The sequence below is a fragment of the Pristis pectinata genome, chromosome 22 (assembly GCF_009764475.1).
Source record: "Pristis pectinata isolate sPriPec2 chromosome 22, sPriPec2.1.pri, whole genome shotgun sequence".
In the NCBI taxonomy this organism is placed as follows: domain Eukaryota; kingdom Metazoa; phylum Chordata; class Chondrichthyes; order Rhinopristiformes; family Pristidae; genus Pristis; species Pristis pectinata.
In genome coordinates this window covers 17,652,504-17,670,639 of record NC_067426.1, presented here as the reverse complement: position 1 = coordinate 17,670,639, position 18,136 = coordinate 17,652,504, and the positions used below count along the sequence as shown (strand labels likewise).

Below are 18,136 nucleotides of genomic sequence, written 5' to 3'. Positions count from 1 at the left end.
TAACTTGACTTGACTTGACATGCAAGTCTGTAACATAATGATTTCATATATGTGATGTATCCGCACGTTAGTTTTTGTCAGTCTGCTTTAAAGTGCACGTCCTTCTTCCAAAGCTCCTGGCGCCTTCTGGAGATTATTATAATTAGAATTTACAAGCACTATAAGACCGGCACACAGACCACCTGCAAGCACATAATTAGTATCAAGGATTATCACCACAACCAACACATATATAACCTGTAAAAACAAACGTGGTGATTTAAAGAAGTTTTTTGTTGAATATACTGATTGATGGCTGTCACCACAGGACCTCAGGATTCTGTTTTCCAGGTCTTCCTGGGTGCAAAGTGAGTAGATAAATTTATGTTGGCAGTGGCAATTAATCCAATAAAACAAAGACCTGGGTCACGTGTAGCATAGAGAGAAATACTGATTATGGGAGAAGTAAACAGGGAATAAGTGCAGCAGTGTGTTATTGTTCAGGCAGGAGGTGGGACAAGGTAGTGGCTGAGTCAGACGGGCTATCTAGGTAGGTGGGGGTGTCCGATTGATTATGGGAGTCATTTACAGCTTATGTGGAAGAGTTGGAATAGTTCTTTATGAGGAACAATACTTGAAGAGCAGGCTAGTGTTAAGAACACAATGGCATGGAATACTGCAATAAAAGAGCATAAAATGTAGATTATTAACAGACTTTTGGAGACTGGCTCTGAGACCTATCACAAGCTTAATAATCTGGTAGCACTATTAGAGAACTAGTGCTGTTCTCTTCAAAGAGATTGGAGGAATATTTTAATTCACAGCCATTAGAGATAGCAGAGAGCTATAACTTTGGCACAAGGAATCAAAGAATTGAAGAAACAGTTAGTGTCTATGTAGTTGTGCTGAAAAAGCCCTCTTGTCTTTGAAACTTTGGCAATATTTAAACTATGCACTAAAGGATAGATTTGTGGCTTAAATGATGAATGGATCCTGTTAAAGTTGAAAGACACCAAGAGTCTTATGTTTGATCTGGCTTGAAGGACTGTAATCTTGACAGAAAAGGCAATGAAAAATGCGAAGGAATGTCATCAGTGCCAGGCACAAGTGTATCAGTTCTTATAGTCAATAGGCAGCGGTGAAAGCCCCATTCCAGAAGCAGGATCATGGATGTAAGTGGCACAAATCCATGTTGTAGGTGAGATGACACCATATTATATGATCTGTACCTGAGCCACAATGACTGTTTTTCAATATTACATATTAATTAATGACTGTTATACGTTACAGTCTTTAGCCCTAGAGTCTTTGGTACAACAACAACATGCACTTATGCATATTCTTTAATGAAGCACAACGTCATAATACAGGAGTGTTATCGATAAAACTCAGAATGGTCAATAAATACTGATTATGCCAGCAATACTCACATCCTGTGAAAAGAACCAAACCAAACAAAATTATTCTTGTGTGAAGCTAGATAGTGATCATTGGTCTATGTTCAACTGTCACCATCAATCCCAATCTTACCAGGTGTTTACATGTGATGATTTTCAATGGTATTCATTTGACTATGATTAGGAATAGACTCTGTGACAAGTTATTCTCTCCCTATTGCCTGGGAGCATTAATTACAGTGCCCACACACATTGCGGGTGAAAGCAGGAAAAAGGAGGCAATGTCAGAACTGAACTAGGTAATTACGCAAAGGATGAAGCTGACTTTTATAGCTTAGTGCAGGAATAACTACATAACGACATTAACCCTGAATCATTAACACAGTTATGGCCTATTTATCCTATACTGGCAAACAAGATTTGGATTTACTTCAGGTAGTACTGAATTACTGTGATTCTCAATTAGTTCACAAACATCAAGAATATAAGATTACAGGGTAGTATACAAATTGGTGCCTCTTATGTTGGCTGCAGTGCTGATGTACATAAAGAATGATTGAGGAGAGAAAGATGGAAGTTTATGTGTTCTTCTATTTATATTACATTGACATAAATTGTGGGATACTAATGTAGGAGCAAAAAGTGCAGGTGTCTGAAATTCTTTCATTTATTACATTAGGTTGCTTAAAATGATTGGCCCTGATAAAGTAGAAAGCTGGATGTCATAAGGAGACTCAAATATTTGTACAATAATGTGCCACAGCACAATTTCAAGACCTATGAGTTTAATGCAGATTACTCATATTCGGGAGAAAAGATTCCCTCTGCTGCAAGTTTTACAATTTGATAAATAAACAAGAATCTCAGTGCATCAAGAGATTGCCCTTCAATGAAATCTGAAGTAGTTCAGAGAGTATTACCAGAGATAGTACATCAACAATAGTGCAGGCAGCTAGGTAGAGATAACACTCACATTATTACACATTGCACATTAAATATTCTAATTGGTGATTATTTATATTTACTCAAAGAAATAACACAATTATGCAAGATGAATAAATTGAAATTAATTCTACACTTAAAAGACACTGGTGGTAAGTTATTGAGCATGTTTCATTTCATCCATGTATTATGGCCATCCAATTGATTATTACATCATTTCAGCTAAATTCCACTATTTGCAGTACATTTTTTGTTGTCTTGATGCCAGCACTTTGATTTATTATTCAGAAGTAATAGAGGATGCTCACAACGTTTATAAAATAGATTTATAACAGAGGTAGAAGTAATTCAATTTAACAGCTTTGTCTTTTGGTCTGCTTGTCAAAGGACTTTTATTATTACAGCACTTACCTCTTGGGTAATGGTTACTTCCTTATAAGATTTCTGAGGACATGTGTATGTTTTAGGTATAATTATACTATGCAGCCTAGTTGGATACGAAACATGCACCATAAGGAACTTAGATGGCAAGGGAATAAAAATATACATAATACGATATTAAAAATATTGCAGTAAAAATTGAAGATCGCAACTTAAATGTTTCATAACCATTAGTACAACAATTTTCCTAGTAATAAACTAGTTGCTTTCAGCTTACTATTATTGCTTTTGTACATTGCTTGTACACTATTGCAGTAGGATCTACAGGAACATTGCAGCCTAGTGTCAACTAAACAGTCACAGAAGCAAAATGTACTCCACAACACAATGTCTCTGTATGACAGGATGTTGGAGAAAGAATATCAGTAGGCTGCCTGAGCCAATGACTAATGAAGTCCAACATTTAATATAAGAAAAGCACTACTTACTAAAAGGTTGCTGCGTTATTAAGGTTATAATCTGTTTTGCTTAAAACTGTCAATTTTCATCGATTATTCACAAACCTTCAGCAATCCAATTTATCGATCTCTCTTGCACTCACAATGATATAGAGAATTAAAATGCATGCAGCTTTTGGTTTCATTATATACATTGCTATTTTAAAGAATAAAAACATTTGAAACCTTATTTTCATCCAATGAATTAGGTACTCCTATGCTAGATTCCAGCCATGGAAATTATTTTTTCTTTGTGCCTACTTATCATGTTTTATTGGCCTTAAACAGACCAACTTCCTGCTCCCTTAATGTGATTCTTACTAATTTTCTGACCACCCGGCTTCCATTTCTGACACCTACAATAGGAGGGGGTTCAGAGAAGATTTATGAAGATGATTCCCAGAATGAATTCCCAGAATGACAAACGGGGAGCGTTTGTCTCCTCTTGGACTGTAGTCATTGCAGTACAGAAGAATGAGAGGGGACCTCATAGAAACGTTTCGAGTGTTGAAAGGACTGGACAGGGTAGATGTGGCTAAGGTGTTTCCCATGGTGGGTGAGTCCAGGACAAGAGGGCACAGTCTTAGAATTAGAGGGTACCTGTTTGGAACAGAGATGCGGAGAAATTTCTTTAGCCAGAGGGTCGTGGATTTATGGAATTTGTTGCCACGTACAGCTGTGGAGGCCCGATCACTGGGGGTGTTCAAGGCGGAGATTGATAGGTATCTAATTAGTCAGGGTATCAAGGGATATGGGGAAAAGGCTGGGAATTGGGGCTAGATGGGAGAATAGTTTAGCTCATGGCGAAGTGGAGGAGCAGACTCATTGGGCCAAATGGCCTACTTCTGCTCCTTTGTCTTGTGATCTTGTGCACTGACGTTGTAAAGGAGTCTCCCACGTCAGGCACTATTGGGGGCTCCTTTCAAAACCATCAATTAAAAATAATCACCAATGGCTCCTTTGCCCATGTAAGCTCCCTACGTCTTCAAGGGACATTTTCTTTCCAAAGTGATCCTCCTCCAAATCAGATTCATCTTTTCAAATAATCCCTGTTATATCTCACCAGTTTGATTTCTCTATGCCTGACACCACAACAAAACAATCTCAATCAAAACCACATTCTTATATACAGTGACTGCTTTCATCACATCCTCAATATGTTGAATTTTCGGTTTCTTTATCGTCATCCTCCTTCAATTCTTCTCCACTGTTTGGTTTGGTGGAACCACCCATATTTGGTTTGCTTCTCACCCATCTGACGAGAACCAGATTACAAACTCAGGCTGAATCAGCCTGTTTGCATTATCATATTCAAATCCAAGCTCAGCCTATATCCTCCCTTTCACTGCTGTACAATGCCTTTTTCACCCTATCTGTACCTAAAATCCACATTTATGACATTGTCACTTCCATTCTCAACTTTTCCAGTACTCTATTTCCCAGTCTTCATCCCTTCATCCTCCAAAACTGCATCTCGTTCTAAATTATCTTCCTGTATCCCATTTCGACAGACACATGAACAGGCAGGGAATAGAGGGATACAGACTAAGTACAGGCAGATAGGGTTAGTGTAGAATGGCATCATGGTCAGCATAGACATGGTGGGCCAAAGGGCCTGTTCCTATGCTGTACTGTTCAAGGTTTTATGTTTTATGAGAGTTGCATAGGTGGGTGGGAGTAAAGCCCTTACTCCCTATGGACACAAGACATTCTCCACTCCGCCTTCTCCAGAGGCCTCCAGTTCCCTCTTTGACAGCCTGTGCAATACGTTACTCTTGACCTCACAATCTAACTCATTATGACCTTACACCTTATTGTCTACCTGCACTGCACTTTCTCTGTAGCTGTGACACTTTATTCTGCATTCTGTTGTTGTTTTACCTCGTACTACCTTGATGCACTGTGTAATGAATTGATCTGTGGGAATGGTATTGAAGAAAAGTTTTTCACTGTACCTTGGTACGTGTAACAATAATAAACCGATTCCAGTAAGGATTGTACTTAACCGACTCTTGAATGTCAAACCTGCAGGTTTCTGATTTAACATCTCCAGGTAAATTCACATCATATTAATCAAAAATTAGGACCAAGGTGTGGGCTAAAGCCAGACTTTCAAACCAGTGAGTTTCATCAGAACTGCATCCATTTCGTCTTCTTTCATTCACTGCCAAAATAAAACTTTGTGTTTCTGTTGATGCTTCAGTGAAGATTATTAATGAAACTTCTGCCAAATTAATGTCAGTCAACAAGCCACATAGTTAAAGTAATTTATTCATATATACATAATTAAACTTTATTAAAAGTCCTTGCAAATTATTTTGAATTGTTCTAATTTTGCAGAATGCAGCTAGTAGTCAGATGGTTGATGATTAAGCCGTTCTATCAAAGCGTACAGATTTACTGTTACCTTTTAAGGCCAATTTCTCAGCTTCCTTTGGGGTCCTGAAGGAGATAGGCTCACTGGCTGGGCTAATGCCTGTCAGACTGATGGACTGAACATGGACGGTGTACTCAGTGTCCTCCTCTAGATCCCACAGTATGCAGGAACGCGTTGTGGTATTCACTTCCTGGATAAGACGCAGCATTCGCACATCCTTTCTCTAGAAATAAGAAGTATCTTTTTAATGCTGGAACAGAATAAAACTGAACTTTGAACATTTTTAAGAAAACAAATGAGCTGAAAAAGAATTTGAAGTTCGGACACAACTCCTTAATATCAGTAAGTGCTATTTATGTTCTGCAATTAATTCTCTGATCACAGTCAGATTAGTGAAGTACGACAGTTAATTTGTGAGCTATAAGGAGACTGGTGGCAATGGTTGAAAGACGAGAAACAAGTTTTACCTTTTCTTGGTAAATGGTATCTTTGTTAAAGTCTGGTTTGTAAGATTGTCACAGTAATCACCTATAAGTACATCATACATGGTCATGCCAGTTTACACCAAATTATATTTTGTATGGTAGCTGTGCTCAACAATATTCCAAATTGGAAATTTTGCAAACTCTGATCAAAGATGTTAACACAAAAAAATAGGAGAATAGAAAATAGGAGCAGGAGCAGGCTGATCTGCCCCAGACCTCACCTTCTCTTCTGTGCCACTTCTCCACAGCCCTCAACTGGCCTTTCTTTCAAACAGTTATCTATTTCCTCATAAATATCCCCAGTGATCCAGCCTCCACAACCCTCCTTGGTGGAGAATTCCAGAGATTCACCATCTTCTGTAGGAAACTGTTCTTCATTTTAGCTCAAAGAGTGACTGCTGGCTTACAGCTCAGTGATGGTTACTTTACTGCTTATTTCCCTGCCCTGTTAAATATTCAGGTCTTTATTCCCCAATGACTGGGGCTATTCCTACTGAAAACTTTGTGGCATTGCACGCAGAGAAGTCAAGATGTTTTTATTGCTTTAGATAAATAAAGCAATAAAGAATAGTCAGAGGAACTGCTGTGAATCTGGCTTCTAATTATTATTACTGCATTCATATTTAATTAGCTGGATTTTCCCATCAATGCAATTCATTAAAGGAAGAAATATTGTAGCTTGTTGCATTAACGATGGCGTCAGACAGGTTATTGTGTTTAGTGGTGCTGTGCAAAAGTAAAATGCAAATTTACAGAGCTGTGCCTCTTTAACTGTGGAGGTTGTATTTAGAATGATGTTATTTGTAAATGTCTGTGTGATATGCAGGGATTCTAGAGGACTGAGCCCGTATGACCAGTTTGTTTGGAGTGCCCAAATTTCCTTTTGGCCATGATTGATTCTATATAAGGATAAATCTATTGGATCAAGGAGGTGGTGGTCTGGATGCTACCTGGATATTAAAGGTAGCATCAGTTTAAAAGGATGGTTAAAATGGAAGTCCCGTAAGAGATTCAGAAGGATTTTGAATAATACAAGTAAATGAAAACAGGATTTTCAATAACTTGACATTTCTGGATAACTAATGTTCTTGATTGTATTCATGCTTGCCAGAAGCTTTGATTTGCTTGTCCATGGTCCTCATATCCACTTACATGGTGCTATTTCCTGTGAGTGAGCTTGCACTAATTTTCATGATTGAAATGTTAATCACTAACCTGTGTGAATTAGGACTGCATTACACACACTCAGGACCAGGATAAATATCTTCCACCCTGTGGAATTCTATATCTTCCTGAGGTTTACAAGGCTGAAGGGCATGTTGTCTTTGGGCACTCTTGACCACAGACTCTCTCCTGCCTTTTGTACATCAGCTGCACCACCTTTATTTCCCCTTGGCAACACAATACCTCCCCACAATGCCTCAGGACAAATGCTGACCTAAAGAGATGGACCAGGGTTGGGGCAGATTCAGAGCATTGAACTGCAGAGGAAAATCACGGCCTAGAAACACAAAGATTATTCTGAGGGAAAGAATAAAAGAGAGAGGGCAGTGTAGACAAATAGAAAAATGGAGCAAAGATGGGAAAGGTCCTTTACACCAGTTTTATAATGTAGTGGTGTGGTTTTGATAGACTAGATCTGAAGGCATGAGGCTTTTAGTATGTCATGCTTTCACTGTATAAATTAAAAGGTACATAAATCATTTCCACAAAGGTGAACACACTTCTCCTGACAGATGTATGTGTGAAGGTAATAAGAATAAAAAAATTTTAAGGCTTTCTTCCGAGAGAATATTAAAATTATATTTGAGAATTGTCTCAGAGTATCCAGCAAGGCCCAAAAGGCATAATTCAAATTTCAACTTCTCTGCATAAATTATATGAAATTCCAAGAGCTATTTCATTCTGTGCGATGATTTCATTATCAAAAAAGTGCCATAATTATTTCAGGGATTGAAAATGATTCTGAGGGAACGCATCATGCTGAGTTTCTCCCTCTGCTGCCTACATTTATTAAATTGTTATAATTGTTATCTGGGTATACTGCCCTCCCAGCAGGCAGTCACTTTACATCTCAATTCCTCAATTTTCTGCAGCTTATTATTGTATTTCATTGCTTGGCCATCGAGTGCTATTGGATGATTCCTGATTTTCTCTTCCCCTTTCAATAACAGTGCTTCAACATCTCACTGTCTGTTCATGCACTGTAAAATTCATCCAGAGAGAACTGCGGAGTAGGATACTAGGCAAGTCTTGAAGTGAAATTGACGGAAAGGCAACATAGTACATTGGTAATCCAAAAGCCTGGACTAAAGCTCCAGAGAAAGGAGTTCAAATCCCACAGTGGCATCAGGGGAATTTAATTAACTAACCTGAAATGAAAGGCTAATATTTATTTCATGATTACCAATGTCGAAAAGCCCACCTGGTTCACTAAGTTCCATCAGGGGAGGAAATGTGCCCTTCTTTCTAGTCTTGCCTGCCTATGACACCATACCCTCAGTGATATGGTTGACTCTCAATGGCTACGCAACAGTACCAAGCTTCACTTTGGAAGCTGTAAGGATTCAAGTTGACAAAGCCGCTCCTCTTTCACAAGCAACACACAAAACACTGGCGGAACTCAGTGGGTCAGGCAGCATCGAATGGAGAGAAATGGACAGTCAACATTTCTGGTTGAGACCCTGCCCATTTCCCTCCATTAGATGCTGACCCACTGAGTTCCTTCAGTGTTTTGTGTGTTGATCCAAATTTCCAGCATCTGCAGTCTCTTCTGTCTCCTTCACAAGGGCAGTTAAAGGATGGGCAGTAGGGCAGTAATTGTCGATGTTTCCAATGATACCGTGGTTTAAGAAGGGAGCGCACCACCTCCCATGAGAGAATAAAAATAGGAAAACCAAATCCACTGCAGGAATTCAATTGTACCAAAGCACTTATCACACATTTACACCTGGCACTGTTTACAGTGCACCTTGATTCACTGCTTCATAGGCCATTTTTATCTATGTGTTGAAAGTATTGTACCTGGATTATTTTGTTTTATTGACGTTACATGAACTTTACAATGATACATTACATTTCTCTGTCAAAAGCAACCTTAAAATTGAACTAATATTAACATAGCAGGTATATGTCAAATGTTAGCATTCGGTTATTACATTTCACTGAGCACAGAATAGTGAGGCTCTGTTCCTAAGTTCTGAAAAAATCTATTTAAGCAGTCTTATTAACATTAACCACATCATCCAGACTTGCTCATCACCCTTCCACTGGCTGATAATGCTGAATATGTGACTATTCTTTAGTCTAACAGAGACTACTGGGTCTTTTGACATCTCACCTTAGAGGGCAGTGAGCTAATTAAAAGAAACTTTAATATTCAGATATTTTGGAGGAGTGAGTGATATCCATCTTGATTTTCACAGAATGACATTTAGAACTCTTGGTTTAGTAGATTGCTCCTATCTGAATAGTTTCTACAAACAATCTGTCTTATGGTTATAGTACTGCAGTGGCAAGGAAAGTAATGCCATTAAATTGATCTTTAAATCTCTGTTTTGAATGGTGTCGATGACTAAGACTCCGTAGGTTTAGAAGTCCAAAGGTTCATCATCCACTGAGTGAAGAAATTTCTCTTCATTCCAGTCCTAAATACCTTTGAGACTGTGACCCTCTGGTTCAAGACTTCTTGCCCAGGAGAAACATTCTCCCCATCTCTGCCTGTCAAGCCCCCATAGTATTTTGTATGGCTTATTAAAATCACCTTTCACTCTTCTACATGCAAGAGCATAGTGATCTAGCCTGCTCAATCTCTCTTCATATGACAGACCTGCCATCCTAGGAATCTTTGTTGCTCCCTCTATAGCAAGTATATTCTTCCTCACATAAGGAGATCATAATGGTACACAATACTCCAGATTTGGTCTTACCAAGGCCCTATATATTTGTAATAAGACACCTTTACCCCTGTATTCAAGTCTTCTGATGACGTACCATTTGACTTCCGAATAGCTACACCTGTAGATTAGCTTCCATTACAAGGACCTCGGACTCAACTTTACAAACATCAACTTTTTAAAAAACTTTACTATTTAAAAAAATACTCGGTCCTTTTGGTTTTCTGACCAAAGTAGACAATCTCACATTTTACCACATTACCTGTACTATAAATACATCATGAATGCAGCATGTAGCATCTACAAATTGTGTCTCGGCTACTCCAACCACACACCTTCTAAACTAGTGATCCTACAACCAAAGAGGACAAGGGGAGCAGGCATAGGGAAACACCACCACCTCTCCAACTTACACGCAATGCTGACTTGGAAATAAATCATCACACCTTGATTGTCTAAATCCTACAACCTCTCCCCACTGGCCACGGGAAGTGTACCTTCACCAGAAGGACAGCAGTGTTCAAGAAGATTGCTCACCACCACCTTGTCAAGGAGAATTAAGCAATGGCAATAAATGATGGCCTTACCAGAGATGCCCACATCCTAAAAATTGACCAGTTTCACATTTCCAAGCATCTGCTTTAGGACTCTGGTGGTGAATGTTGAATTTACTCTCCACTCACTAAAACAGTCCAATTTTGCAATGTTTATGCCATATTAAGACTACTGCTGACATCCACTGTCTCTATGTATATGAAGACAGAGTAAAATAGTCAATTTTTAATATTTACCAACTTGATTAATATTTAAGAACCTAAGAATGCCAAACCATTTCGAATTTTGTTTCCAGTGTAGCGGTTGCTACCGAGGAATAAAACAAGACTCACTCGGAGGATTGCCAAACAGAACTGGTTTATTTTCCCGCCTTGCGCAGGCCCTTTAAGGGAGAAAACTCCCGCCCAAAAAACCGGCAATGACGTAAGTCCCACGTCATCAGGACTTTCCCGCGCGCGGGTTCTCCCCGTCGCTCGGAAAGACGAGGCCCGCCGCCATCTTGGGCCTCGTCGCTCCGACACCGCGCGACCCGACTGCCGAGCCGGTTCGCCCGACTGGACGGTGAGTCGCCACACCAGTTACAATACCCAGAGCAAACACTGAAGCAATATCTGAAATAGTCATTCTGAATTCATTTAGTCTTTAGCATCATCTGCCCTGAGGTCTGTCCTGAAAGAGTAGCAGCTTTTCCTTAAGTAGCAATTAAATTGTAAAGAAAACAATCTACCTTTGCTGTATTTGCATCCAAAAGAAGTAATTCCAAGCTACTTTTATTTCCTGTTTCCTTCTCACAGTGCAAGGCACATATTAGGCATAAACACAAAGTAGGATGGGAGGAATTTGTATCCGAAAGTTCCAATAAAGCAAATACAGTAATACCTGTTGTGATATAGCATAGCCAATGACAGCATCTCCATCAGGAACCTCCCATGATACCACTGCCGAGTTGGCCTGCAGATGTCGCACTGTGACATTGACAGGAGCTGCTAATAGGTCTACAAACAGAGAAAATAATCATATTAAAACAAATCTCTTCAATTGCTACTCTTCACATCTCCTTTAAAAATACTGATCACTTAAACAGTCCTTTTTTGTTTGAATTTGCACAATATCCATCCAAATGATATTGTTCTCAATTTAGTTTCTAATCTCACTATTATGAGGGATGACAGACCATGAGAAATAAGTCAGGTAAAATGCAACACAGCATATCACACAATCTCCGTCTAATGTACACAGAGTTTAATTCAAAGTAGAACTGATATGTCAGTGGCACCTTATAGTAGTGTATTTTTCTGGAATTAATCCTCTCAAACAGATTTCATTTATTAACATGAAGTGTATAAGTTGATAACTATTTAAGTTTATCCCTGACAGTACCATCAAATTACCATGATCAGTAATTCACAGAATAAATCTTGAAACATTTTTTTCCTTTGAAATAAAACACTATTTTTGTTTTTGCTTCTAAGTCCTATGAAGTGTGGCCATCGGCTTTGAAGCTTAACAAGGATCTTTCAGCAAAGTAAATCACAGAACTCAAGTCACATCCCCTGCCTGATCTTGGATACTGTAAGTGCTTGCACACATCTGCTTCTAACAATAATAATCAGAGATGTTCGGTATAGAAACAGGCCCTTTGGTCCGCCATGTTCTCACCAACCATCACACACTCATTTACCTTAATCCCATTTTATTTTTCCCACATTCCCATCAACTCCTCCCAGATTCTACCACTCAGCTACACGCTGGAGGCAAAATACAGTGGCCATTTAACCTACCAACCCACACTACATGTCTTTGGAATGTGGGAGGAAACCCAGAGCACACAGAGGAAACCCACCTGGTCATGGGGAGAATGTACAAACACCACACAGACAGCACCATAGGTCAGGATTGAACCTGGGTCCCTAGAGCTATGAGGCAGTAATGGGACAGGTCTTCTGCCAAGCTGGGTTCACCAGTCATCTGCACCCTGGACCACACTTTGTCTTCCAGCATGGTCTAGCATACAATCTTCCACCAGGACCCACATCCCAATACATCAGCAAATGACAGGGCAGCAGAGGGGTTCACTCGATGCAAGTGGCTGGCTGCACTGACAGAAACAACTTTGAGGCTCTGCACTCCACCCTGCTCCCACTCCAGCTCACCATCTGCCACACCTGTCAATTAAATTGAATGTTTGTGAATATCTTTGATATTCATAACCACCTGTGAAAAATAAAAATGTTAAAAAATTGAAATAAAAAAAATTAAAGAGCAAAAACACATGCAGATGCACTTGAAAACAATTAAAACATTTAAATAATCTTAATTAAATCAAATAAAAAGCCTCAACTTATTTTTCCTTGTAGTTGATTTCTCTCATTGATTTCACTGGGCTCTCTGTACTTCTGCCTGCTTAACTTTGAGCTAGGTAATCTGCAGAAGTTCCTGCTGCCGCATTAGACTCTGGCAGGACAGAAGTCCTGTGGTGGGTGCCATGCAAACTGTGCTACAACCTCTGCCCAGGAACTGCCCATTTTGGGGCATATCCACAGCAGATCTATTGCCACTGATTTTTCATGACAGTGGCAAGATTATTCACTTGAGCAAAATACCTCAAGTTGGACTAGAGGTTACTGAGCACAAATGAAAAATGAAAATTATTAGTCTCCAAAAACTGTGTTCAAACATCAGTTTTATGCAAAGTTTTATCCATGTTTCTCTGAGGTGATTTTATTTTAACTGTCATTTTGTACTTGTCTCAAAATATTCACATTGCTTGTGCTCATGAGTGACCTACCTGCCTAACCCACTTTGAGCTGGAGCACAATCCCACTGCACAAATTTCCTTTGGGGAACTTGCTATTAGTTAAAGAAACTCTTCTCATGCAGCTTCTCTCTTGGGCAACTTAGCAACTTACTGGCTATCCCATTTAACTACCTGCCTGTTGTCACTGTTGTCATAGCCCATTTATAATTTAATTACTGAATGTTTATGGACTTAACATTACTGTGCCTCAAAATGTGGCCATTCTAAATTGTCAGGGACTTAATTTGTAATACATTAACATCATTAACTGGCTTCTGGAGGATTTAAACAGAAGCTGACACTTATCTCCTTAACTACCATATTGAAACTGCTGATTTTACAATGGAGTAAATTAAATTAAATTTTAACTGCATCCAAATTAGCCCTGAAGTAATGTTGGATTACTTTATCAGTTCCTTACAATATGTGTAAATGTTTCATATCTATTAACTTCACTATTTAGAACATACCGTTTGCTACTCAGTTATAATTCATTCTCTGGGTATCTATGGAGAGTAGTATCTCAACAACTTCTTGCTTCATTACCAAATGGACTTGGGAAATCATTGAAAATGCAGCAGCAGCATCAAAACTCTCTTGATATTTCTTCAACTTCATCTTATTTTAAAATTTATGTCACACTATTATTTTCAAAATATGTATCCCAGAAAAAAGTATTATCAGAATCAAAATGGTCCAAAATACATGAGATAGACTAGGTTAGTGATACTTCACAGTGCCTGTGACCTGTGTTCAAACCTGATCTCTGTCTCCATGGAGTTTGCACATTCTCTCTGTGAGCTCATGGGCTTCCTCTGGATGCTCCAGTTTACTCCCACATCCCAAAGGGATGTAAATTGGTAAGTTTCAATTGGCCGCTATAAATTGACTCTAGTGTGAAGGGCCTGTTTCTACACTGTGTACATCTTTCCTTCCTTAGCAGCTTAATGGATAAGGGGTCTCAGCAACAATGATTCCATTCTCTAATAATTGTTTTATTCAGTATAAATTTTGTTTCGTGTCTCTGTGGCCCTAATGCTGCAATGGTTATTTCAGGCTGTGATTACACTAATTAAAATGTGCCCTATAATTGATGGATTACAACTGGAGCAGTATGGTCCCAAAGATCTAAGCAGTGATGCAAGAATCAGATTACAATGCACCATAATATTAATCATAGATATAATTGCCTAAGTTCAATTTTTCTATTAAAATATACACATGAAAATGGAATACATTTCTCACAATAGAGGGATTTATTCCCGATTCACTCTTACCTAAATCTGTGGGGAATACAGTTCAGAATTGAACTCAGCCACCTTGTGGGTTAACCTTGTGTGCAATCCTTTCAAGACAATAAAGTTACCATTCCAACAAATTTGTACAGCATTCAGGTCCCATTCTTCAAGATTTTTCAAGTTGCTTCTTAATTTAAGTCTGTATTTTTTACTATTTTCATTATACTATTAATATAGTCAGCTCCAACAATTAACTGCAGTCAAGGAAATTGCTTTTATTGCTCTGCATGTGAGATGCCCTTTACGAGTCTCATCAGTCAAGCAGACAGTAAAATCGTAATGTTCATCCATTCTCTACAGGATAAATTATCAGTCACTTTCTTTGGCAATTAATTTAAAAAAATTCATAGAAGCAAAAATAATATAGGCATTTTTTCAAACAATATAATGTTCACAAAATTTACAAATTACCATATCCAAATGGTCAATTCTACATTAGCTCATCCAATGCTGTTTGCAGCTTTCCTTACATTTTTACCATATAAAACTATTTATTTGGATGAACTATGTACATGTTATCTTGTTTCTTAGCAAACTGAATGTAGTTTCCCGATGGGATGAGCTGTAACCATATGTGATACAAAAACCCATGAAGTTTGATGTATTTTCAACATCTGTTTAGCCTTTTTGCCACAGCTGTTGACTATTGAAAAACACTTCTGTCACAGAGTGGTATGACAGTCACGGTTCTCAATACACTTTGGAATTTCATTTAATGACTGCATAAGGTGATGACAGGCAGTAGTGACAGGTCGATATTGTCATTTAAAATTGATTTTCCCATTAGAGCACCACGTAATATCACAGCAGGATGCAGTTTCATGTAGTGACAATTAACACTGGAATTCCTGTTGAAAATATTAACAGAGATGATTTGAAAGAAGTGCGTACACTACACAAGCTTTTGTTTCAATAAGATACTTAGGTAGATAAAAAACCTAACCAGGTAGAAAACCTAAACTACTTAGGTAGTTGAAAGGAAAAGCTTTGGCTTTTATTTATGCTTGAATTATACTCATGGCTATTGAGAACTATTTGGTGATTCAATAATGTCCCAAGTAAAAAAAGTTACCAAATATTTTACAATGATGTTCAGTACCAAATATTTTTTCCAATAATCCAGTAAGTTTTCTGCATCTAATTGGTTTTCCAACTACTAGCCATGTTTTATATCATTCTTGAATGGTTCTCCAGTTCCTGCCAGATTTCAGTCCCTTTCATGCTTATCATGTCTTCACACCATTTTGCAAACATCCTGTGACCCATTAAGATTCCAGCATTTTCCAGAAGCCTCATCAATTTTTAAGGTACAACTATATTAAAAAATCAGCACCCTGTGCTGTTGCAGATTTTTGAGAACATGTACGAGAGGACATGGCTTTGGGGTGAAAGGGGAAAGGTTTGGGGGAACATTAGAGGGAACTTCTTCACTCAAAGTGGTGGGAGTGTGGAATAGGCTGCCATCTGATCTGGTAAATGCGGGCTCGCTCTTAACTTTTAAGAGTAAATTGGATAGATACATGGACGAGAGAGGTCTGGAGGGGTATGGGCTAGGGGCAGGTAAATGGGACTAGCAGAATAATGTTTCGGCACAGACTAGAAGGGCCAAATGGCCTGTTTCCTGTGCTGTAGTTTCCTATGGTTCTATGTATGAGTGCTCACCAGGGTGAGGGTTGCCAACCAGTGCTTACAACCCAATGGTCTCACCACTCACAAAACCCAAGTGGAGGCAAGTCATCCTCAATCCTCAATGATAATTCTGTGGTGCAGTCATTAAATCTACTTGATCTTTGAGTTAAGAGTTACAGTGATGGGAGGAAACATACATACAGTATCTAATTAAATTCAAAAAGAACTTTATCATTCTAAAGAAGTGTGCCGGACCTGAAACGTTAACTTGGTTTCTCTTTGCACAGATGCTCCCCGACCTGCTGAGCATTTCTAACATTTTCTGTTCTCATTTCAATATCTAATGCCAATTCTCAGTCCTAATAACTTGTATTTTACATTAATGTTGCCTTTAGTAATGATAGAACTCTGTGGATTGCTTTGAAGAATAACTACTGGAGTTGTCATGATAGTTCTTGATATGATGATAGAGCTGAAGGAGGAAACATAAGGGAAGTGTTTTGCTAACAGAATTTTCTGGCCAATGTTAATTTAGCTGACTCCTAGGCAAAATATATTTAATCTGAGGAGAAGAGTAATGATTAGGAATCCTAGAGTTAAAGACAATCTCTACCTGTAATTTCACCTCTCCTATCAATCACCATGGAGGTGACACCTGCTTTCAACTGATATATACGGATCCTTCTCGGCAATTTGATAGATTCTACCTGATAATTATGTAGTTTATTTCAGCTGGTCCCAGTTACTTTGTACAAAATCGTACACTTCTACCAAGAACCTAACATCTACAATTGGAATCCCAATGGCAAGCTTTGCTGCATTTCCAGGAGTATTATGCATTATACGGTCATAGTGGACTCTGTTATTTAGTCCATATGTAAGTACAGTTGAGGTTCTTCAAGGTTTACTTGAAGAGAGCATGGGCAAAGGACATGATATTTGATGCTCAAATGAAGAGTTGTTCACATAACCATCACAGGCTGGTCTTTGTTAAACAATGAAATGAATGGAAAATAATTATTGAAGATTTATACCACAGAAAGAGACCTTTAAGCCCATTGTGTCTGACCCAGGTGATAATGACTACCTAAATCAATCCCTCCATCCAGCATGAGATCTATAGCCCTATGGGTCACAGCTTGTCAACAGATGGAAGGAACAGCTGGATACTAACACATTATTGTTCATTGTAGTGGGTCATGAGAAATCCTTGTATTGCCACAAAGATTTCCCCATAACCTTTCCTCTGTATAATCAATCACCTGTATTGGACTATTAATACAGGTACATAATTTTACACAGGTTAAAGTGGTATCAGGTGTTTGGATAGTGATTTTTCAACGTGCTTCTGAGAAATCCTGTGCAATACTCCACCTCACAACTCTATTTGGTGAAACAGAAGTGTATTAATGATCACAATATCTTAGCGCAGAAGCCAGTCATTCAGCTCAAGACTGCTCCCACTCTTTATGAATAAACCATTTCAATCCCATCTCCTGTCCTTCATTTGTGGTCATATAAATTTATCTTTTCCAGAAAGACACTTTATCGGCACAAGCTGATAGGTTATGGCAACCTGGTGATTGAGGCTGTGGGCCCATTGCAGTCACACCAGCAATATTTTATTCAGGTTATCCTTCACCCAGTAGCAAAAAGAAGCCTTGATGAGGGCATCCAAAAGCCTTTTAGATAATCTTGCTGAATAAGAAATGGACTCTTCAGAGAGCTGAGTGATCCATGTTGGGCTGGAGTTGGTGGTTCATCCGTTGAAGCATCAGTAAGTCTTAGACGTCTGTATGTGTGCTGCTGAACGTGGAAATTTGAGACTTGCTGAGTGACAGATGATGTCTCAGGATCGCTCGCATAGGGTTAGAGTCCCCATTCATTTCAGTGGCAATTCCAG

General features: G+C 38.7%; 1 protein-coding gene across 2 annotated transcripts in view; it reads right to left on the bottom strand.

Annotated features, from left to right (window-relative positions):
* The window catches only part of fndc5a (fibronectin type III domain containing 5a), a 57,456-nt gene that overhangs the window by 16,351 nt on the left and 22,969 nt on the right, over positions 1–18,136 (bottom strand). For both annotated transcript variants that reach the window (XM_052036480.1, XM_052036479.1), the window contains exons 2-3: positions 11,389–11,504; positions 5,604–5,796 (exon numbers count right to left, since the gene is read on the bottom strand). In XM_052036480.1, the coding sequence (XP_051892440.1) occupies positions 5,604–5,796; positions 11,389–11,504 (309 nt within the window). The remainder of the gene's footprint in view (positions 1–5,603; positions 5,797–11,388; positions 11,505–18,136) is intronic.